The sequence below is a fragment of the Pogona vitticeps genome, chromosome 1 (assembly GCF_051106095.1).
Source record: "Pogona vitticeps strain Pit_001003342236 chromosome 1, PviZW2.1, whole genome shotgun sequence".
Taxonomy (NCBI): domain Eukaryota; kingdom Metazoa; phylum Chordata; class Lepidosauria; order Squamata; family Agamidae; genus Pogona; species Pogona vitticeps.
Window position 1 is genome coordinate 190428769 of NC_135783.1, and position 24777 is coordinate 190453545.

At 44.4% G+C, this 24777-nt stretch overlaps 1 protein-coding gene across 4 annotated transcripts in view; it reads left to right on the forward strand.

The window, feature by feature from the left end:
* The first annotated feature begins 838 nt into the window (after nucleotides 1-838).
* The window catches only part of STAT1 (signal transducer and activator of transcription 1), a 59490-nt gene continuing 35551 nt past the window's right edge, over nucleotides 839-24777 (forward strand). For 2 of the 4 annotated variants that reach the window (XM_078393416.1, XM_078393417.1), the window contains exons 1-8: nucleotides 839-943; nucleotides 13611-13739; nucleotides 15421-15565; nucleotides 17008-17106; nucleotides 17453-17542; nucleotides 20430-20508; nucleotides 22685-22776; nucleotides 23925-24076. In XM_078393416.1, coding sequence (XP_078249542.1) covers nucleotides 936-943; nucleotides 13611-13739; nucleotides 15421-15565; nucleotides 17008-17106; nucleotides 17453-17542; nucleotides 20430-20508; nucleotides 22685-22776; nucleotides 23925-24076 — 794 coding nt within the window. In that variant the 5' untranslated portion in view covers nucleotides 839-935. Of the gene's footprint in view, nucleotides 944-4394; nucleotides 4491-13610; nucleotides 13740-15420; nucleotides 15566-17007; nucleotides 17107-17452; nucleotides 17543-20429; nucleotides 20509-22684; nucleotides 22777-23924; nucleotides 24077-24777 lie in introns of those variants that run through there. The other 2 variants (XM_072979692.2, XM_078393419.1) reach the window with 1 other exon arrangement.

The following is a 24777-nucleotide window of genomic DNA, read 5'->3' on the forward strand; positions in this document are numbered from 1 at the left end:
AGTGCAAACTCATTAAATTAGACGTTCTTTACACCATTTAACCTGATTGGTGCCACAGACACTGCCAATGGCCTGTGTTTGTAGGTAACAGCTTTTCTGAACCCTCTGGATTTTTAATCTGACCCTCTGCGGCATGCTCCTGCATTTTCCAAGGAACCGTGGCTCTGGTCTCCAAGGAGCAAGGAACAAGATGCCATGTATGCTCTTTAATTCAGAAAGAGATAATAATAATAATAATAATAATAATAATAATAATAATAATAATAATAATAATAATAATAATAATAATAATAATAATAATAATAATAATAATAATACTGCAGAGCTGGAAAGGACCCTATGGATCATCAAGGTTAGCCCTTGTCAAGAACACAGTGGGGGGAGGAATCACTCGAACTCCTAACCCCTGGCTCCACAGCCAAATGCCTAAACCCCTAAGCTCTCCAGAAGCTCTTTAATAACCTTAGACCTGCAGAGCTGATCCTCAACTCCAGCCCCTGTTAAGGAAGCACGGGGAGGGGGGGGGATCGAACTCCCAGCCGCTGGCTCCGCAGCCAGAGACCCCAACCTCTGAGCTCTCCAGCAGATCCAAACCACATTTCCGGCACTGCCTTGACCGCTCTGGCAAGTCTACCGCTCTCTCCTTCCCTCCCTCGCGCCGCCTTTTAACTTTCGCTTTCGCCTCGCCGGCTGCCTTCCCGGCAGAGTCTGTCTTTCTCAGAAAGCACGTGGCCTGGCCGTTCCGGGCATTGGTCTCCCCTCCCGCCGCCGCGCCTGGCGTGCGACCTCCGCCTAGAAGGGACGGGCGTTGATTGCAACCCGCCACCCCCCCAGCAGATTTTTGACGCTGCATAGTTTGTTAGGGGGGGAGGCGGCGGCGGCGGCGGCTGGGGGAGCTTTCAAGGACTTTGTGGCATCCATGAGGAACTGTAAAGATGGCCTTGTAAGCCGCTTCCAATTTCACTTTTCTGTTATTCTATTAAATATATATATATATATTCCCTTCTTCTTTCTCTTTGGGTGTCGATGTAGCCTTTCAGCAGGAATAGAAAAAGAAACCCGAAATCTACCTTAGCATTCGCTTTCATTATCCAGAGAACAACAGAAATGTGAAGGATGCCATTTTAAGTGACCAAAAATTAGAATAAAAGTGTGGAGGTTGGAGGAGGCATGGCTGCCCTTTGGCAAGGATGGCCCTTAAACTGCCGTGGACGACACTCCCCAGCATCCTCGTCCATAGCCATGCTTGTACATGTCCAAGCATCCTTGAAGGTTCCTCTTGGTTGTTTACTGGGCGGATGGAACAAAATGAAGAAGAGGAAAATGATTGAAGGTAAAAATCATATGATAAACAAGCGTTCATGGATTAAAGTTCTTCACACTGGTACAAACTTGATGAAGTGGTGCTTTGATCCATGAAAGCTTGTATATTGTATGATGATTTTTTTAGTGGTCTACTATAAAGGTATTGCCTGTTTATTTGGTTTTGACCACATGGTCACCTTTCACTTCAATGAACGTACATGAACGTCTCTCTGCCTCTTTCTGTTTACCTGGGAGCAGATTGAATTTGTTCAACGGGATTCACTGCTTCTTAGCAGATATCTCCAAGAATCACGCTCTTAATCTTTTTTGGGGGAGGCCCTGAGGAATTAATGAAAGCCCTCCTTTTCTCTTTCTGATCTGAGGAAGACAAGGGCCAGGAGAGAGGACAGTGGAAAGAATATGAGCTGGAGAGAATGAGTTTAGAAACCCAAGCCTTTCGTGTCCTACAGCCAAAGGACAAGACTGGCCTTTTCGTTCTTGGCAAACAAAGTGTGGAATCTGTGGGGTTCGTGTACTGGTCAGAGTCCCCCAGGGTGGGGTTGGAAAGATCCAGCTTCAATTCCTTGGCAAACCATAATGGTTGCTGGGTGATCTTAAGCCACACACTCCCTTGCGGGGAAAGGAAGAGAGCCCTGGCTGCTCTTTTGAGCTCCCTGAAGGACTGGTGGAAGAGAAACACAGCTAATAATTAGCATGTAACCTTTTACGTGGCGTTTCTGCCACTGACACCAGTAGCAGGTTTCTTTCATTTGATCATGCACATAGCTTACCTGTGCTATGGATGGAAGAAGATCCTGGCTTTTGGTTCTTACCATGGCCATCATTCTTGCTCATTCAAATCTGAACTGCAAGGAGGGTCAAACAAGGGTGCCATCAGCTGACTGTCCATCTGAGGGGGAAAAAAGCATGGATTCCCCTCCCAGAGGTGTGCATGTGTTAAATGTAGATTTTGACATAGCAAAATCTGCTCAAGATGATGTCGGGGTCTTTTCCGATGTTGCTCCCATCCTTTAAAACTTTCAAAAACTCACCCGTTTTTAATGTTTTACAGACCCGGTCAAGGTTATCACACGTCCTTCTGTAGTCAGCCTTCCACTTCAGGCAGCCTTTCAAACAGGAAATGGTCGCAGGAATGCTGGTTTTTAATTTTTCACTTACAGATTTCTAAATGGTTTTTAATCTTAATGTAGGGTTAATTTAAAAAATTATATTTACATAGCATTTTAACACGGGTTTATAGTTTTATCTGTTATGAGCTGCCTTAAGTCCCCTATGAGGAGAAAGGCAGTGAATAAATGAGTAAATTAGTAAATGAATAACCAACCAGCCAACCACATCACCCTGTCACTTATAGTATCCCTGCCCCATTTCTCTACCATCATTTCTTCCATCTTACGTCTTTTCTCAATACTTCCATTAAAGACAAGTCCTGCTCCATGTCAGGTCAGTGGCAGCCTTTCCAGCAGGCTGCAGGAGGAGAGGAGAGGACCAGCTGTGTTTCTACCCCCTTCAGCATTTGGCAAGTGGTAGGTTTTGCATCAGGCTCCCTAAACCCTTGTCATCCAGATGTTTTTAATAAGAACTATCCCCTAAACAGGCCTTCTTCCTTTCTCTTCCCCTTTCCTAATGTGTCGGTAGTTTTGAATGAAGACTGGAAGCCTGAGAGCAGGAGATCTCATGCTATTTATCCTCGCAAGCTGCTCTCAAAACCTTTTTGTCTAAGGTGGGGTGAGGTGGAAATACATTCAACAAGCAAGTGCAAGCAAACATAAATTAACTGGTGTTCAAGGAACAATAATAATCCTTTATTATGTTAACATGAAGTATTGGGCTAGAACTGAAAAAGGGTTGATGGACTTAACCTTACAATGTTTTTTTTAAAAAAATGGAATATCCTTGCATTGACCGGAACAGCCTAACCTGAAAGTTACTTGAAATCAAAAAGGCCTCAAATTAAATCTCACAGATTTAGATAACTTCTGTGCATTGTTACTTGAAAGGAGGACTGACTAACGGTTAGAGTCATAGGGGCTGGAGCCGGAAAGAGTAGTTCACTCCCAGCCCTGTGTGCAAAATTTAATCAAGCCAATGCATCTTTTTTTGATGGCCCACTGATAGCGTGCTACTGCCAGGTAAATACACATATACTGTATTTAACTGCCTCCTTGTTTTGGAACAGGTGTCATTGAAATAGTTGTCGTTTAAAATGGTGTTTCTGCTCGAGTACTCTGCCTGCTTATTTGCAAAGCCCATCTGAATTTAGTCTGAGTCTGCACAATTACAGATTTGAGACTGAAATATAAATGAGTGTAAGATTTGGCTCCTTATTCTTATATGCCAAAAATTAACAAAAATTTGGATGATCACCACTGTCTTAAAAGGAAAAAAACGTGGAGCTTTTGACAGTGAAAAGCTGTAAGATATGGATAGCTCAGTGGCTTAGGTATCCGACTGTTGAGCTAGAGACTGGGAGTTCAATTCCCCCCCACTGTGCCTCCTTGGCCGGGGCTGGACTCCATGATCTCTGGAGGGTCCCTTCCAGCTAGCTCTGCAGTTCAAAAGTGGTTGTTGTTGTCGTTATATAATAATAATAATAATAATAATAATAATAATAATAATAATAATAATGATAATAATGATGATGATGATGATGATGATGATGATGATGATGATGATGATGATCTCCAGTTGGGCACAACGGGTATTATTATACTTCATTATAATAATACCCGTTGCATCCAACCGGAGTTCATCTCAAGGGAATGAATTACCAAGTTGCTGTCAACTTCCTAATGCAGTCTCCTAGAAAGAGGAGTTAATGCATCTCGAACGAGAAGTCGCGCATTTGGACATGCAGAACGAGACGCAGGCAGCTTCGCCCAAATAAACAATGCATTCCTGAACCACAATAATAAAAAAAAAATTCAAAGGTCTGGCGGAGGGAGAGAGGTAGATGGTGGTAAGAGCCAGGCTTCTCAAGAAGGAGTTTTGTTTTTTCTCTGATTGGCTGAGGGTTAAACCCAGCCGTTCGCTGATTGGTGCTTTCGCTGCCTCTGTTTCCTATTTCCTTTCTCCGGGTTAGTTTCGTTTTTGCAGAACCGGGAAGGCGGCGGGAGAGAGAGCGAGAGCTTGTGTGCTCGGCAGGGCCCCCGCTACCGCATCGCGTAAGTTCAGGCTTTTTGGAGGGCATGCACCTGGAGTGGGGCTTTCCTAAGGAGGGCGTTTAGAAAGCTCAAACAGGGAGCTCTCTCTCTGTGTTGTTGTTATTGTTATTATTGTTGTTCTGTGCTGTCAAGTTGCCTCGGACTTGCTCTGTCTTCGGCAGCCGTGCTGAGCTCTTGTAAACCCGTGCCTGTGACTTCCAGGTTGTGTGGCCAGCAGCAAACTCGGAGTCCATGCAGATCCGTGTATGTCATGTCATTTCATCACGTGGGAAATCAGATCTAAAGGATAAAGAAGGTTTTGGTTAAGGCTTGCTGTCAGTTCTGGCAGCGATCGGGAGTTTGTTGGGAGAAGCCCTCTTCCAGGGATCTAACTCCTCCAACATAGTGGCTATGCATAAATTTTGCCAGCGCTGTGTATCTGTACATACAGACACATAACACACGGTGCTGGTAAAATGTACATGTCCAGACTAGGCTGAACCTGTTCAGATTAAAGTGATCTCAGTCCATTCCCCTGTGGTTAGTGGGAGACTGTCAAGTACGTATTTAAATCTCATAACTGAAACCCATGTGTGTAGAATTTGCTTAACATGTCACTCCGTTGTGTCTTTCATAGTGCTCCTTATAGATCCCATCCAGGCTTTTGGGGTGAGGGAGTGTTTCTGGATTTTGTTCGGAGGACATTTGGGAAAAAAAATTCCTGAGTGTTAGTGGATCTTTATGCCTTAGAGCTACAGTACATTCCTTGGATCTTACCACCCATTTAAGACTACTTGCTCATCCCAGCCAGCCGTCCCACATCCTGTTTTCTCTTAAATCCCTTCCCTTCCCCATGTGCTCAATTTCTGTAATTTGTCCAGGTTGGAAAGAGCAGCCTTCCTTGGCAAGTCTTTTGATTTTTAGTACAGTTAGACTTGGTTGACAGATTGTATGGTCCAGCTACCTTGAAAATAAGCCCATAAACATGATGATGCTGTGCATCCTTCCATCCATCTGACCGCTTGTCTGTCTCTCTACCTATTCATCTTTTACTAGGCTGGCTTGGGGCTAGTATTTATTGTGTTCCTGTTTGCTGCAAGGGGAACCTCCTGTCCACCACCAGCAAGGAAATCTCAGCTACCTATCCTTTTTGGCAGACTAGTTGGTCATTTTAAAATTTGCTTTTTGTCAAATAAGCTGGTGGAGAAAGAATAGATGGGTCACCCCATCATTTGTCTGCCAACCCATTCCCTCACCTGCACAAAATTATTGTCAACAGATGATTTCGGTGATGCTAGTGATTGACTGAGACTTGGGAGCTTTGCGTTCCAGTTCTCCCACTTACAGGGTTATGAGGATAAAGTGACGAGTAAAGGCAGGCATGTAGCCTTGATCTGTTGGAGTAAAGACAGGATTTAAATGTAGCTACTCAAATGCAGAGAATATTTTTCAACTCAGTGGCAGTTTAAGTGTTTTCGTTATTTTTAAGAGTAGCTTTTTAAAAAGAATTCCACTTTTATTTGAGTAGCATTCTTTGTGAGAAAAGCATTTGTAAGAGTTTGAACTCTTTTTTATTTTGAAGTTTATGATTTTTTTTCCAGTGGAATGTCTTTAAAATAATATTTGATTGGTTCATTCAGTTCGCTACCTTGGATGTTGCGATCTGCTGCCTTTCTTTGTTACATGTAATAATGTTTTTTTTTCCAGGCTACATTGACAAATAATATGATAATTGGTCCAGGATTGCATGGTCAGATTTGGATTGTTTTCAGTATGAATCAGCATGGAGCCTTTGTACTTTTTTCCTTCCATACTGGGGCTTCTATTTTTTCGCAATCAGATGCATTTGCATTGGTTCTCATGATGTGATCACTTGAACTGATGTAAAAAAAGTGTGTGCAAGGATGCTGGCGGTTGGTGGGATGGGGAGAGAAGGAAGCACCTCTCTCCTCACTAGAGCAAACAGGAGTCAGCAGCTCATTAAGATAGCTCTGCTGGAAATCTGGATGGCTACAGCAGAAGCTGTTTTGACAAGCTGCAGACAAAGGCTGATTGGCAATTTCTTCCTCTGATCTGCTGACTCCTGTTTGGTAAACTCAACTGAATTCACTTGGGGAAATCCTAGTTCCTGGTGCAAGTTCACAGTGGATCAGTCTGCATTTTTTTCCCATTGTGTAGTCACTGCCTTAATCTATTGTAACAAAGCCAGAAGAAAGTCCTGTGGCACCTTAAAGAGTGAAACCTTTATCATGGTTCACCTTGAAATCTGAACTAGTGTATTCATAGTTCTGGCAGAAATTGCTCTTAAGCCAGGAATTGACTTTAAATAAATGATACCGCTGTGATTTAATATTGCAGGGATAATATTTGTTGAGTGGTTATGTGCGTTCTCCCATTCTGCTCCTTCTGCAGTTTACAAAGATCATAAGCTACTGTTTTTGATTACCTTCTTGTCCCTAAAACCTGTAATTAAGGTTAACTGTGGATATTTGAAACAAGCCAGGATAGTATGCCGAAGCTATGTTGTTTCAACAAACCAGAGTTAGGATTAATCACTATTTATGTGTTTCTTCCTTGTGGACTCATTCCTGGTAGAGTTCACAAGCTGAAAGCACCTGTTTTGCTATCCATAGCCAATAACAGTTATCCTTAACCAAAGACATAGAGGTCTTCTGGTTCCGGCTCAGCCAGGCAAGACGCTCATGGCTACACAGCGGTGATTTTATCTTTATTTTATGTAATTTTATACGGTTTTTATAGCTTTTGTTTAGTTGAAGTTCCTATTCTACTTCTTGGCTGAAGGCATGATTTTAACCTTGGTAAAAGTAACCACAGAGATAATGACCACTGGAGCTGCCGAGAAATATTAGAAATACCTCTGTACGACAAAATTACACAACTGCAGCCTTGGGAAGATAACAGAAGAAAATAACCACCGCTATTGCGGACAGTAAGCACCTGCTTGAATCAAGTCTGCAAGAAAAACATTTACTTTGTTTAAGAAAAGCCATCTGCCTTCGGGGGTTGTTTGGCATACAGCAGGGACTGATCCGCTGACTCCGTCAATCTACAATTGACTCACAGTGAGTAAAAGTCCTCCAAGGAATGGGTGGAACAACTTGCCCTTTAATGGTTTATGTTTGAGTGTTTACCGGAGCTAAGAAGTGTTTTTATACAGCTACTACTGACCGTAACTGTGAAACCCACATTCTTCTCCCTTTGAGTGGTAGTCTGCACCTGCAGAAGTAGAAGGGGACACTAAATAAGCTTAATTTGTGGAGTATAACTATGGTCACCACTAGGACCAAAAAAACCTATGGCAAGTTAAAAAAGGCTCCCAAAAAGCGAAATCAGAAATCTATAGCAGACTTCTGTGTGGTCTCAGATCAACGTGAACATGTACCCTCCTATAATCAAAGGCCGCTGAGGGAATTTACATCAAGTACCCCACTTACTACGGACAATGTAGGCATAAGTAATGGAGAGACATACCAAGGGGCTGCAGTCGGAACTCCGCACTCCGGAGGAGAAATCGGCAATTGGTCTCTGGACCCAGAACTCCTAGAGAAGGCTCTCTCTGCCTCAATGGAATCATTCTATAAATACTTAAATCTATCAACACCTGGGCCTAAGGAGAACCATATGGAAGGAACAGTAGGCCCCCAAGATGCTCAAGGGCCCGAGAGTGAACAAACTAGGATTATTTACACCCAACTACGTGATCAGTGTCTCCTCTCAGCTAAATCCAACCAGACAATTTTCAATAATCTGCATGATCTAAAGAAAGAAATCGCTGATACTAAAGCAATACTACAATGCATTGCTGACATGATAAAGTTGGGGATTTTAAAAGCAGCACCCCCCTCAAACCCTCAGAATACTGAACAGAGAGGACTTCAGGCAAAAAAGGAGCTGGGTACAAAAGATCAAACACACAAAGATAACTCCCTAGCCTTTAAAGGTCAGAGTTACCCACAGTTATCAGAAAAAGCAACTCAGGACCGAATGCCCATCTCTGGGAAGACCCCAAAGGCCTGGGCTGATCCATATGAGCGAAATGAGGACACAGAGGACACAGAGGGACCTGACCTAACATCCTCTAATCTAGAGCTAATAACCATAGACGAATGGTGGGGAAACACCCCAGAAGAACCCTATCCCCAGCATCCACTTGCTGTGACAACATGCAAGGAAAATATACAGATTAAAAAACCTCAATGGTCAGCAACCTCAGACAGTGAAGGGTCCACCCCTGCTGAAAGCCCATCACTCAAGCCTGTGAACCACATCACCATCTACAACTGGCCACTAAGAAAACCAAATGGCACCTGGGCCTCCAACTCAGAAGTATTGTGGACAATAACAGAAATGCTGGGCAAGGATTGGGATGCTCAAATGAACACAAAATGTTACTGCATCTATCCCAGCAAGCCCGGGCAACTAAGAGGCAGGGTGCACTTGATCTTCGCCAATAGTGAACAGGCCCATCATTTTTGGAGCCTGTTGTACAAGTTTGAAAAAATAGCAGTATCTTTCAAATGGGGAATACATACAACTTACTCAAATATCAACCTAAGACCGATCACAAAATTGGACACCTACAAACTAACAAATACATCCAGAGAAATTCAGGTTCCAGAACAAAGAGATGGCCCCACAGCCGCTTCCATAAGGAGGATAACAGCCGAAAATCCTAGCTATGACCTGTACAGAGATAGGGCTGAAGCTTCCACCATTTACAACAGATCACCTTCCAAAACCAAATCAGATGGCAGAGGAAAGGAAACGCAGATCAATGTTGCAACCTTCCCAAACAATATCCCAATTAACAAGCCTCGTGATCTTACAAGCAAAATCAAAAACCAGAGTAATCAGGTGAAAATGCTCTCAAGGCCAAGGCATCTTTCAAAAGGTATTACATCCTCCAGAAAAAATAGAATATACCATCCATACAAAGAGAAGTTACATCCAGCCTGCTCGATGGGAACTATTTCCGACTCCACCTCTGAGTGGCATATGGGCAATAGATATGCCCCTTTAGCAGCTTATCCCCAGAACTGACTATTGGAAGGCAAAAAATATAAACATCTTAAGAAGCCTTTGTCCAGGAATATTGCATGGGGGGAAAACAAACAAAAAGTCCAACTCCACAAAGATACCACAGTTCCAAACACAACAACGACTACCTACCTGGGTAGAGCTGAAAGATATCCCTTTAGCAGAGAGACACAAAGAAATCAAAACAACAAAGACTGGGCCTGTAAAGATTATCCTTTTCCCACACCAGTTGCTCCCCTCACCTACAGAGGATGTCAGTCATCAGATGTATCCCTGCCTGCTCTGGAGAAGCTAACGTTATACAAGGAAGGGAACCCCATTAAAATGCTCTCTGCCACAAGAGGGGAAATGACCCCAAAGGCAGAACAACTGAACATTCAGGAGCGAAATGAGGCACCAGACACTCAAGAATCACGGTGTGCTCCAGAAAGCAACCAAACATCTGCATCTAAAATTGAACTTTTATCATGGAATGTGGCAGGTTGGACCAGATGTATCTCCCAAACCCATGATACTCCTTTCTTTCGTAGCAAATATGACATCATTCTTTTGCAAGAAACTTGGTCTGACAAAGATATAATTCTAGATGGTTTCAACTCTTTCATGGTAAAGGCAATCCCAGGGCGCGGACCGGGGAGACTGAAGGGGGGACTGAGCATCCTGGTATCAACGCCTCTGAAAGTGAAATCTACGATGAAACCCCCCCTGAGACAGCTGGCCATGGCAGTAGTACTTACAGGAAGTATGAAAACCCTATTGATTATTAACATATACTTACCTCCCACATCCAGAAAAGCTGAAACAGAAGGAAACTGGACAGACCTTGAAAACTATGTAAGAGAGCTTATCATGGAACATCCGGATGCTCTGGTCCTGACTGGTGGGGATCTAAACGCCCGTATGGGACCAGATGATGACTATCTGGGAACCAAATTTAAGATGATAGCCAACATAAGAAATGATAATGTGGGGACCCTGAATCAGGAGAGGGCATCTAAGGACCAACATGCAAATTATGCCGGGGCCTGTCTGTACAAATTTGCCTACAGACTGGGCCTCTCAGTTTTAAATGGCACAATCACAGGTGATACTCCAGGAAAATATACATTTATGGCAGCAACTAAAGCTAGTACAATTGACTACATCCTGGTGTGCAGGGGGCTCCTTTCCATGGTCAAAACTCTCCAAGTACTTCCTTACATGGAGGGGGATCATTTCCCCCTACATCTAAGTTTCCACCTAAACGTCAGAAATTTAGACAGAACCAAGATATTATACTGAAATTACAGCACTAGAAAGAGTGGGTTGCCGAGTAAGATGGTCACCTAAACTGGCACAAAATTTAAAACAACTTTTAACTTCGAAAAATCTGATTGATGCCCTTAATCCAGTAGGAAGCCAGACAGTCCACTGGAATCCCATAGATAAATATGAAATTCTCCTACAACAATTACAGCCACATCTCGTCCATTCATATAGCAGAAACCTTCAGAATTCATATAACCGATCCAAACCTTGGTTCAACCAAAGCTGTAAGGCAGCAAAACAATTAGTTAATCAGACATATCAGGAATACCTGAGAGCAGAAGACCATGTCAAAAAAGAGGCCCTCCTAAAACTACTGGTACATAAGAAAGAATACAAACAGCAGATACATCACAGTAAAAGAGAACACACGAGAGAACTATGGAGGAAGGTGATTGAAGCAGCAAAAGCCAAAAATCCATCCCTTTTCTGGAAACTAATCTCAGGCAGACTATCAGAGCCCAAACACCCATTATCCTCTTGTATTCCACCAGATAAATGGGTATCCCACTTTACAAGTATGTATGAGGATGTCATTGTACCCCCTTCTCCAGTAATGCTTGGAAGCACTCCCAAATGGCCCCCGGTGACCCCAGGTGAAATAATAGCTCATATAGATCAGTTAAAAAATGGAAAAGCCCCAGGCCTTGATGGCATCCCACCAGAACTCCTAAAAGAAAACAAGACATGGTGGGGCTCCTTTCTAGCACCTCTCTTCACCCATATTAATGACACAGGCCAAATCCCAATATCATGGAAAACGGCCACAGTGGTCCCATTTTATAAGAAAGGGAAAAGGGAAGATCCAGCCAACTATAGGCCAATAAGTTTGCTGAATATTATAAGCAAACTATATGCAAGGCACCTCCTAGACAAACTCCTGGAGTGGCTTGAAGTAGAAAATATCATTGGGGCAGAACAAGCAGGCTTTCAGCCAGGGAGATCCACAATAGAACAATGCCTAATTATACAGCATCTTATAGAGAAATACTCAGCCAAAGGAGTAACATCACTCTATGCCGCCTTTGTGGACTTTAAATCAGCATTCGATTCTATATCGAGAACACAGCTCTGGGACAATCTATCAAACTCATCTATAGACAAAAGACTTCTATATCTAATCAGGGCCCTACATGAAGAAACATACCTGAGAGTCAGGTGCAGCAAACAGGGACACCTCACGGAATCTGTGCAAACGCACAGAGGTGTTAGGCAAGGCTGCCTACTGGCACCAGCATTATTCATATTTTACATAAACGACTTATCAAGCTGGCTTAACACTGCCGATCTCCATTCACCTAAACTTACAGATAGAACAGTGCCAGCCTTACTCTATGCTGATGATACAGTAATTCTATCCAGAACCCCCATAGGGCTGAGGAGGGCACTTAAGAAGCTTGCCTCATACTGTGAATATAAATCATTAACGATTAACTATCAGAAGACCAAGATAGTCGCCTTTGGACAGAGACCCAAGAGTAGGTCATGGCAAATAAATGGACACAGTATCGAGCAGGTGAACAGCTTCAAATATCTGGGGGTAGTATTACAGGCCTCAGGATCTAGGCTTCAGCATAGTAAATTTGTGGCTGATCAGGGAGAAAGATCGGCAAATAGTATAGTAAAATTCCATCTCTCCCAAGGAGGGTCCTTCATACCAGCAGCCCTCAAATTGTATAGAGCAAAGGCATTAGCCCAGCTGCTGTACGGCTCATTCATGGGGCCACCCAGTTCTCACTTCGCACCACAAGAAATAGTCCAATCCAAATTCTTAAGAACTATACTCCAGGTCCCAAGATGCGTGTCAAATGCAAGGATAAGGCTAGAAACAGGATGCCTTAAAGTAGAAGCCTGGATTAGAATTCAATCTATATATATGTGGCTAAAGGGACAGTCAAATCCAAAAGGCCTATTTTCCTTATTATTTAAAGATAACTATCAATCTAAGTGGGTTAAATCGGTCCAGGGCTACTTGGGGAAAATTGGCCTCTCACCTCAGGCGCTTATATCCTCTGGAATAGAGCAGGCAAAACAAATAGTTAAACAAAGAATAGAGGACAATGAATACCAAACAGACCTTTCTAGCATCCAAAATATGGCAGCAAGGACTTACATCAAAAATTGTATGGTACCGGCCAAATACTTAACATCTTTGGAAATTAAAGGAATTAGAAGAGCCTTTACTCTGGCAAGGTGTTTGGCCCTCCCCTCTGCTGTACTAGAAGGGAAGTATAAAAATACCCCTTTTGCTGAAAGGTTATGCTCCTGCCACCTGAGGGAGATCGAGACCATACAGCACATGTTCTTCACCTGCCCATTGTATGAAGCAGTGCGAAAAGAGACTATAACCCCCTTAATAGATAGATTGCCAGGACGTTCGGAGGGAAATAGGCTAGAGTTCCTTCTCTCAGATGTTGATGTCCAGATCACCTGTCGGGTTGCGAGGTTCTGTGTAGCAATTCTTCGATTGTGGAAGTTAAATACCAATTAGATTGCCGTTCCCAGTTGTATGTATGCCAACATGTTCTAATGGAATATTGAAAGTTAGAAATTTTAAGGTTTTATAAGGTTTTATACATATGTGACTGGTCTAAGGACTGTAAATAAACTATTGATTGAACCAAAGACATAGGGCAGATTGGTTTTAAGGCTACAGGGGGAAAAGTGGTGCACACTCACTGAATGTGACTTCTGAACTGGGCCAAATGTTGATGAGTGCATGATAGGAAATTTCAGACCTATAATTTAATTGTAAACTTCTGTGTTTTGATCCCACAGGATGAGTCAGTGGTATAAACTACAGCAACTGGATTCTAAGTTCTTGGAACAAGTACACCAGCTTTATGATGACAGCTTTCCCATGGAGATCAGACAGTATCTGGCCCCTTGGCTAGAAAGCCAAGACTGGTGAGAGACAGACTGGTGTCTGGTGTTAAAAAAGTCTATTGGGTTATTAAATTGTTCTCAACAAAACCGGAAGAGGCTTTAAAAGTGCAGAACTTTGGCTGGCTTGTATGTGTTTGGGAAAAGGCACTGAAATCTGCATTTTCTCCTTTTTGTAAATAAATCCGTTGTGCATATCATTTTGAATCCTTATCTTCATTTGAACCAAAATACTGAGGTACAGTGGTGCCTTGCATAACGGGCACCCCGTTTAACGACAAATCCGCATAGCGATGATATTTTTGCAATCAGTTTTGCGATCGCATAATGATGTTTTCTATGGGGGAAAATCGCTTTGCAATGATCGGTAAGCTGTTTCGCTTACCGATTTTCGCATAGCGATGATTTTTCCCCAGCTGATCGGTGGTACCAAAATGGCTGCCGGGTAAAACAGGGATGGATTCCTTGCTTACCGGGCAGCTAAAATGGCCACCATATGGAGGATTTTCGCTTAAAAGGTAAGTTTTAAGCCCATAAGAACGCATTGAAGGGGTTTCAATGCATTCCTATGGGCTTTTTCATTTCGCATAGCGACGAATCCTCATAGCGACGATTTTTGCTGCACGGATTATCGTTGCTATGCGGGGCACCACTGTATAAGAAAGTGGGAAGCCCCATTTGAGGTCTTATTGCTCAAGGAGGAAACTTGGCGTGAACAAATAAGGATTACTCCATTTGCCAAACAATGCGATTCCTAGTATTGCTGCTTTGCCATCACCCAGTCTGGGAATTCATTGTAATTATTTCTTTGATTCTTTATGCTCTGCTTTTCTCCCCGTGGGGGACCCAAGGAGGCTCACAAAAATTAAAACTATACAGGGATCAACAGTTTTGAAAACATGATAAAAACTATAGTTAAAAAACAAATGTTTGGCAATATTAAAACCAAGATTAAAAACAATTTTTTAAAACATTTTAAAAAGCATTGACACATCTCTTAGGTTTAAAAAAACATGCATTCCTGAGACACCTACTATTTAAAAAGCCTGCCTGAGGAGGGAGGTCTTTTGCCTGACAATGAGAGGACAAGAGGGGAGGAGGCCAACTTGGCTTCTCAGGACAGTGCATCCCAAAGCCTGGGAGCCACCACCAAGAAGGCCCTCTCTCGTGTCCTTACCAAGCGAGTGTGGGAAGGTGGTGGAACCAAGAGAAGGGCCTCTCTGGAATATCTTAAAAGTTTAGAAGGCTCATATGGGGTGACCTGATCCTTCAAATAGCTTGGACCCAAGCTGTATAGGGCTTTATAAGTAATAACTAGCTCTTTGATTTGAGCCGGGAAACAGACTAGCAGCCAGTGAAGCTGTTGTAATAAGGAACATACTTTGTAGCCAGGGCCAGCCAGCAGTCTGGCTGCTGCATTTTCAGCCAGCTGACGTTTCCAGACACTCATCGGAGACTGGTTTCAAATAGTTCCCACACTGTGATCTTTTGAACCTACCACCTGGTGTCTCCTCTGCTAGAGGCTGATGCAGCATGTGTGATATTAAGGGGTTGACCGAGGATGCTCAATCTAAGGAGATGTTTTCTTAGGGCTGGAAAGAAACCGACAGAGCTTTTCAAGAAGGGGAGTGAAAGAGAAAGTGGCTTCCAGAAATGGAAAGTGAAAATGGAGGCTCAGTGGCTCTTCCAATGCTTTGCCTCCTAGGGACCATGCGGCCAGCGATGGCTCGCTGGCGACTTTGCTCTTCCAGAACTTGCTGTCCCAGCTCGACGACCAGTACGGCCGCTTCACCCAGGAGAACAACTTTCTGCTCCAGCACAACATCAGGAAGAGCAAGCGGAACCTTCAGGTGGGTTTAACCTGCGTGGGTTGCCAATGGAGAGCCGTCCCATTTATGAACCTCTGTCCGTGTGTGTAATGTATGTGGTTTTTTTTTTACTTTTGCTAAAAGGAGGATACTTTTTTAAAAAAAATCTTGGCTGCTGCTGTTACCGGGAAGAAGCCAGTTCATCATTCTGCTCACGCAATGGGCTGTTGTGGGAGTGGAATGACAGTTACGGATCTCATGCCATGAGGTCTCCATTATTTGCTTGCCCACACAGACATCCTGTTGCACAACATCATGCCGTGCAGTGAGGATGATGTTGTCACCCAGTGGTATTATTTGTTTTAATAAAATCTAACATTTCCTCTCTTCCCCCTCCCTCCATTTCAGGTTCTGAGACTCCTTAAGGACCGCCCCCCCCCTACAGAAGCCTTTGGGAGTCTCAGGAAGGGAGGAGGGGGAAGCTTCCGTATCAGAAAATCACCACCCGATCGCCAGCGACAGTCCCTGTCTGGTGGTGGCACCACTGGAGTGTTGGGGACCTTCTCCTCCTCCTCCAGAAACTTCCATAGGCCTCCGTGGGGCAAAAAGGGAGCCCCAGAACTTAAAAGGAGAGGAATAGGAACATTTAAATGACAGCCAAGAGTCAAATGGGTGGGTGATGAAGTCATCCTTGTTGTATGTTGTAAAGTTACGCCAGCGGAATTTCAGCTATTGCCACCCAAGTGGAAGGGATCATGGTAAAAAAATACTTACTGAGGTAAAAATCATACCTGGGTTAAGGCCTCTTCGTATTTTCCCTTCAGGTTGGATGATTTTTGAGACGGGAGAAGCCAGGGGGAAAATCCTCTCCTTTTTTCTGGGTTCTATTACTTTGAGATTGAGCAGCTGAACACTGTGTCCCATTTCTTTCCCTCTCATTCATTTGGATGATGGGTAGAAAAGGTAGATTTCTGGGTCACCTTCTTAGGTTCGCAAGAGGTTCCAACGCCTGCTTATTTAGCAGAGGTAGCACAAGCAACAGCAAAAGAACAGCAGCGTCTCCCTGTTTTGGTGCTGGACTTCTGGAATTAAGAAAGTTTTGCTGTGTGCAAGGAGGGGCAGGTATTTACGTGAAAGAACTGAGGGCTTTGTTCTGTTACCAAGTAGAATTAAAGAAAAGGGTGCCTTTGACTGGAGTAGATTCTTGGTCTGAGCCATGTGCTCAGTGATACCCTGTTCCTTGCAGCTGACTACAAAAGGGACACCTTGAGATTCTTCACGAAACAGATCTTGGAACATGTGGCCCTTGATATGTTGCACTCCAGTTCCCCTCAGCCTTAGCCAGTTCTGAATGATGATGAGAAAGGTTGCTCACCAGTCTCTGGAGAGGCACAGGTTTCTTAGTGGAAAACCCGTCGATCTTGGCGGTGTGCCTGTCCCTCTGTTGCACTAAATAATTTTGTTCCTTTGCTGTGGGACCCCAGAACACTTTTGACGAAGACCCCATGTACCTGGCCATGATGATCTCCAAGTGTTTGCATGAAGAAAGGAAAATCCTTGAAGCAGCTCAGTCAGCAGATCAGGTGACTTTTCCATCTTGCATGGGGAAATAGCGTTGCATGTAGAAAATGGGCCCAGGAACCTCTGTGGCTGCCTTTCCTTAGCAGCGGTGAAGTCCTGCTATGAAACCTAAGGGGGGAGGCTGGGGTTAAGCTTTTCCCAGGAGGTATTCCTACATCAGCCTTGGTTCTCAGTTTTGCATGGCAGTGGAGAAGTTACAGTACTTTGTTTGACCGCAACCCACTGAACCCCTGGACCATTTTCTGGGAGTTGTATCCCTGCACAGGAACGTCTCCCAAGTGATCATTTTTCAGCATCCCTTGGTTGGCATCACCGTTGCTCTTTTTTTTCCTTTCCCTCCAATTCCAGATGCAGGTGGGGAACGTGCAGAATATAGCGATGCTTGGTAAGGTCAAGGAGCTGAATTCCAAAGTTGAAGGGGTGAAGAACAGTGTCACGGTAAGTAAAAAAAGGACAAGTGGCTGAACCTTGGTTTGTGGACAGGCCGTGGCCAAGGAGGGTCCGTGGGTTCTGATGTGAAAGTCTTCCTTCTCCCTTCTTAAGGCTCCCAAAGGCTTTCCCAGGGGGACGGAGAGCCCAGTTTTCCATCAGATCCTGGAACTCTGTGGAGCGCAGCCTGGCTTTGAGAATGGTCTCTTCCAGGACATTAATGGGTGTCAGACTCCAACTCATTTTAAAATAGACAGTTGCTTTCCAGAGCGCCCTTTTTTGGGGGGGAGGCTGGCAGTTGGCCATTTTTGAGTTGCAAAAATGTCCCTCCCCAAGAGTGGAGGACAGGGAATAACAGGCTGCAGAATTACCACTGCTGTACTCCAGTGAAAACCTCCCTACCTTTATTTCATTTGGGGAGACACACACAATCTGTGGTCAGCTTATTGCCCGGGTTTGCTATCTGCCTTCATAGCCCCCCCAGCTTATCTTACCAGTGCACTTGCCACTTGATGGGAGCAAATGGCACAGGTTGTTGTCATCCCCCCCTCCCTGGGTGACTGGGGGATGCTAAGAGACTTGGGTTAGGAGAATATGGATAATAATGAGAGTTATTGTGTCATGCAGATACATTTTCCTGATCATCAGGTGCCGGACCTCCTTAATAAGTTTAATTGAGATTTGCTTTCTTTAAGAATGTCTCTGGTTTGCAGTTTGGTATGCGAACAAGGCACTGTAGATTTGCAAAACCTAGTTTGCAATTACTGCAGTTGAACGGGAGTCCCACAGAATGGTGATGGATACCCTGAACTTGAGCAGAGGATGCAGCGCCGTTTGTTCCTCTCAGTGGAGAGCTGGGGAGGTCCTCTTTTAGCAGAGCACAAGGCAGCTTACGAAATGTTCCACCCAGAACACTTCTCGTATGTGTAAGCTGTGGTTAAACCAAATAGTCTGTCTCTGCAGGCAGGTCTCTGGGGGAGAGGTGGTGATTGACAACAAGTTCCATCAGCCCTAGACAGCATAGCCAGTAGTGAGGGATGATGGGAGTTATAGTCCAGCAGCAAGGAGAAGGCCACAAGTTCACCTGCCTCTGGACCAGGGGGAGGTTTCTGTTGTGCAAAGGTAAGCCACAGTGTGGCTGTGTGTCAGTGGGCTTAACCAGGGTGAAAGCAAGCAGCATGGCTTCCTCCCCGTGTCAATATCGTCACTGGCCATTGGTTCTCTCAAGTGGCCCAGTGACTTTGGCTAGCGGTTTTTCCCGCCTTAGTGACGGGAGCCATCGCCGTTAGAACGTTTGCTGTAGTCATGCTCAATTGGGACTCCGGAAGCCTACATTTCGGTCCCTTCTTTGGCAGCGAAGTTCACTGAGGGATGTTGACTCAGCTTTTGCCTTTCACCTTGACCTGATTCAGAGGGCTAAATCAAAGCAAGATGGGTGGGAGGGAGCATCAAGGCTAATCATCTTGAAAACAAAGGCAGGATGCTGTTGCAAAGAAATTAATAAAAATCTTCATGATTGTGTTGCTTCCCTTTTAGTACCAACAGTATTAGCAGAGGGACTTTTCTTGGGCGTGACAGTTCCCTGCTGATGAGCAGCTGTATATTTCTTTTATTTTTGTTTGTTTGTTTTATTGGCCAATGAGGGAGAAAGGCAGCCTAATACCAGCTTTCCTGGTCATTATTTAAGGTTGAGGGTTGTCTCTAAAGCTTGGAAATGTTTTGGACTACACCTCCCAGAATTCCTAAGCCAACATGGCTGGGCTGGGCTGGTTAGGGAATTGTGGGAGGTGTAGTCCAAAAAGATAATGTTCCATGCTTTGCTTGGCTCCTCTTGTGTTGTTCTTTTCCCAGCAGGCAAAAGACATTTTTATTTACAGATGCCTTTGGCATGTGTGCTTGGTAATTGCAGAAGAGTTGCATAGTAAGGAGCCGTGTTTTGCTTTTGTATTGCTGTCCTTTAAACTGTGTTTTCATATTTCGATGTACCGTATTTTTCACTCATTAGATGCACCTCTCCATTAGACGCACCACATTTTTAGGAGAAGAAAACAGGAAAAAAATAATCTGTTTTCTTCTCCTAAAAATTTGGTGAGCCTTATGGAGAGATCCGTCTTATGGAACACACCCTAGGACCCTTTGGAGGCTCAGCCAGCCCCCCCCGGAGGCCAGAGGGGGCGAAATTGCCACCTTCAGGGACTCTTCTGGAGCTTCCCAAGCCTCAAAAGATTTTGCCCCTTCTGGCCCGGGGGGGACAGGGGGGAGCCTCCAAAGGGGGGAGCCTCCAAAGGGTTCCAGGACCCTTTAGAGACTCACCCTGCCCCCCTGGGGTCAGAGGGGGCGAAATCGCCATCTTCAGGGACTCTTCTGAAGCTTCCCAAGTCTCAAAAGAGTCCCAGGAGGTGGCGATTTCACCCCCTCTGGCCCTGTGGGGGGGTGGGGAAGCATTGCAAGGGTCCTGGAAAGCTCACTCAGACCCTTGGGAGGCTCCCCCCCATGGGGCCAGTGGGGGCAAAATCTCCACCTTCGCTCCATAAGACGCACAGGTTCCCCCCCCCCTTTTTCAGGGGAAAAAGTGTGTCTTATGGAGCACAAAATACGGTAATTAGGACTTGTGGAGAGCTCAGTGGTTTAGGCATCTGGCTGTGGAGCCAGAGGTTGGGAGTTCAGTTCCCCCAGACACTGTGACTCCTTGGCAGGGGCTGGACTCCATCATCCATAGCGTTCCTTCCAGTTCTGCAGTTCTAAGATGATGATCGTGGAGATTATAAGATGTTGGAATTTTATTATGTTTTGCTGCCCGGAGAGCATTTCTTGAAGAACAAGTCAAAGAAATAGGTTGTGTATAAACAGTGTTTGTTTATTTTCCGTGTGGCTGATGAGGCTGTTGTTTTTCTAGGAAATGGAGCAGATCATCAAAACTCTAGAAGACGCGCAAGATGAATATGATTTCAAATGTGAAACACTGCAGGCCAGAGGTGAGGCGTTCATATTCACAGCCCTTCCAGTGACATTCTCATACGTCTGATTGGAGGATGAGCTCATGCTAAATATGGGGGGATTCTTCGCTGCCCCTTCCAGCAAAGGAGGCATGGCCAGAGTGTAGGCAAAGGTATCCCTCCCGTGCAAGCCCACCAGCCTCCTGGCCTTTGGGCCAGGATCTGCTGGAATGGGCAGGGCTTCCCTTGTTGCAAGGGCAATAAAAACTCCGTGAGCAGGGTCAGAAAAATGGCAGACTGCTTGGACAGTGAACCCTGCCGCACGGAGTTTGACCAAGCAGGTATCTGTTAATGCTCGGTTTTAAGGTTTGTTCAACAGTAGTACTAGTGTTCAAACTGTATTGTGGCTTATGCCCTGCGAAACATGTTATGTTTTCTGAACTGCGTTATTTTAATCGAACAAACCACACATTTTACGTCTTCATACAGCCGCACATTTTTTCCCACCAGAAAGTTTAATTTATTAAGTAAGTTATTTCTTGATGGTAGGTTTATTATTTACTGGTATTTATTTATTTTATTTAAAATATTTTTGCCCCACTTTTCTTCTTAAAAAGGACCCCAAATGGCTTACATTGTTAAAAGACAATGTTTAAAAGCAAAAGGTAAAGGTTCCCCTTGACAATTTTTGTCCAGTCGTGTTCGACTCTAGGGGGCGGTGCTCATCCCCGTTTCCAAGCCATAGAGCCAGCGTTTTGTCCGAAGACAATCTTTCCGTGGTCACATGGCCAGTGCGACTTAGACACGGAACGCTGTTACCTTCCCACCGAGGTGGTCCCTATTAATCTACTTGCATTTGCATGCTTTCGAACCATTAGGTTGGTGAGAGCTGGGACAAGCGACGGGCACTCACTCCGTCCCGTGGATTCGATCTTACGACTGCTGGTCTTCTTACCCTGCAGCACAGGCTTCTGCGGTTTAGCCCGCAGTGCAAAAGAGAGTTCTTTAAAAAGAATCAAACAAATCCCACGATAAAAATGGTGAACAAAATCCACTCCAAAAAAACAGATTCAAAGCAGCAAGGCCCAACCCTCCATTTCAACAACCCCCCCTCCCGAGGAAAAGCCTGTCCAAAGAGGAAGGTCATTTACCTGCTTGCGGAAGGACAGCAAAGATGGGGCCAGCCTGGCCTTCTGCGGGATGGAATTCAAGAGTCTGGGAGCAGTGACAGAAAAGCCCTCTCTCCTGTGCCCCCATCGGATGCACCTCTGAAGGTGGTGGGACTGAGAGAAAGACCTCCCCTGATGATCTTAACACCTGAGCTGGCTCATAATAGGAGATACTGTCTTTGAGGTAGCTTGGACCCAGGCCGTTTAGGGCATTAGAGGTTAAAACCAGTACTTTGAATTGTGCCCAGAAACACATCGGCAACCAGTGGAGTTGCTGTAACAGGAGGGTTGTGTGATCTCTGTAACCAGCCCCAGTCACCAGTTAATGCTGCTGTGGTTTGGGTCCATTGATGTTTCCTGATACTTTCCACAGGTAGCTACATAGAGCGCACATCAGAGAAACCCAGCTAGGAGGTCACTAAGGCCCATGTCATTGTTGCCAGATCAGACCTCTCCAGGAATGGGTGCAGCAGTTTTAATTGTGCAAAGGGACTCCTGGCTACCACCAAAACTAATTATTCTCCTGTAATTATTATTAAGCATGCATTTTAACTAAAAATCTCATTGTGCGTTTTCTCATTCTAAACAATGCACTAGATGTTTTATTAAAATTTATTGAGATAAGTGTTGTTAAAGTGGGGGAATGCACCAGAGGGAATGATCCCTCCCACCTGTTGAATTCTCTTAGTAGAGAGGGGGCAGGGAGACCTGACCTCCCCAGTGCAGGGTTGGCCACATTAGCTTGCCAAGACAGGAGCTTAAATTTCATCAGAAGGGTTTGTTTTGAATAATGCAATCGGAACATGATGGCTTTGAGCTGTTAGAAGTCCCTTTAACCAGGCTTCTGGTCTTTCTCTCTTGTTCTGACCAAGGGTGGGAGGAGCAGTTCCTGATTCTGACCACTTCTGCATTCGAAAAAGGGCAGAAATTTGCTAAAATTGGGATCTTTCTTTTTAAACTTCTGTTTCTCTCTCAAACACTCTTTAAACGTCACAGTGGCTGTAGTTATGCTTCGCCCTATCTTTTTGTTTTAACCTGTTTTGCAGAAAGTGAGTCCAACAGCATGACCCAGGATGATTGTAAAAAGGAAAAAATGGAGCTCCACACCAAGTACCTGCAGCTTCGTAATATGAAACAGGTGAATTTGGAAGAAGTGTTGTGTGGTCATCTAAGTTGTGGGACAGACTGGTGTGTGTGTGTATTGTGGTTTAACCGCAGAAGCCTCTGTGCTGCCAGGTCAGAAGACCAGCAGTTGTAAGATCGAATCCATGTGATGGAGTGAGCTCCCATCGCTTGTCCCAGCTCCTGCCAACCTAGTAGTTTGAAAGCATGTAAATGAGAGTAGATAAGTAGGTACCACCTCGGTGGGAAGGTAACGGCGTTCTGTGTCTAGTTGTGCTGGCCATGTGACCATGGAAACTGTCTATGGACAAACGCTGGCTCTATGGCTTGGAAATGGGGATGAGCACCGCGCCCTAGACTGGACTAAATGTCATGGGGAACCTTTACCTGTGTATGTTTGTGTGGATGGATGGATGGATGAATGGATAGAGAGAGAGAGAGAGAGAGAGAGAGATTTTGATCCTTCAAAAATCTCTTGCAACTCCCAGCCTGGACATTTTCTTATAAAAACATTGGCTTTTAAATTGAAGCAGCTCCATACTAGTGGTCAAAAATGTGTTTCAGTTTTTAAAAAAAAGATATGGAGAGGGTGCTGGGAAACCTCCCAGCGTGGCAGATGGATTGGGCCCAGAATATTATAAAACTTTTTAAAAAATTCTTATTCCAAAATTAAAAGAATTGTATAATGGTATATTAAAAGGAGAAGAAATACCTCAGTCTTGGAAAGAATCATTAATAGTTTTAATTTTAAAACCAGACAAAAACACTATAAATCTGGAGTCTTATAGACCAATAAATCAAGATGCTATTTACAGCAGTTTTGGTGGCAAGATTAAACAAGTTTGTAGGGAAATATATCCAGAAAGATCACAGTGGTTTTATACAAGGTAGACAGATGTCGGATACAATGCTTAACTTGATATATTTAGCAAAATAATCAAATAATCAAAACGTAAGACAGGTGTAATATCCCTAGATATTTTTAAAGCTTTTGATTCAGTTGAATGGGATGCATTAAAAATATTGCTTAAAGAGCAGTCCTACTGTACTGTGAAATTTCAAATGCTACTCATAGGAATTGATTTTAACAAGACAGGTTGCTGTGTTGCTTTAAAAAAACAACTAGCCCAAACCTATGGTTTCATTATCACCAATTCCTTTTAGGATGTGCTACACAAGATCATTGCTTTGTTGAATGTGGTTGACAACACTCAGAACGCTTTGATCAATGAGGAACTGGTGGAGTGGAAGCACCGGCAGCAGATTGCTTGCATTGGAGGCCCTCCTAACGCATGCTTGGACCAACTCCAAAATTGGTGGGTCTCCAAGCATGATTCGTATCAATTCTAATCCTGTGCCGTCGTGTATATTCTGACTTCCCGGGTTTTCTAGGTAGAAAGTACACAGAAGTGGTTTGCCGTTCCCTTCTTCTGGGGCCATCCTGGGACTCTGCAGCTTTGCATGATGTTTCTTTCGGCAGTTCTTAACCAGTGGAGAATAACACCCACTTTATTATGGGAGCAAGTGACTAACAGTAGCTTCTTTGTGCTGTTCTCACCCACTTTCTGAAATGCTTTGGCTGTGCAGAGTATAAAGGGAGGATGCCAGGAGGGGTTTGCATACAAACCTGCCCACTAGCAGGCCTCAGTTCAGACGACCATGTGTGAAGATGTGGATTGTTTTTCCTGGTGACGGACTCTCTGTGGGGATGCGTGAGGGCTTTGACCGAGGTACCTTCCAGGGATCTTTCAGCCGTTGCACCTTTTCCTCCTGTGGAGCAAGCCCTGGGCAAGTGAATCTTCAGACAGTGTTGGCTGTGACGAGGAATGGTTGAGGTCGGCATAAAAGCAACCCCTCTGAGGAGCTCCTGAAGTGAAATCTTGCTCTGACAGGAAGAAAAAAAATCCTCACTGCTTTTCCTTCTCGGCTGTCTGAAGTATCCTTCCTGACCCAGGCTGCTCTTGGCAGCTTTGCCGGTTTGGCCTCCCTTTCCTGTCAGAGCAGGACTGCAGATCTG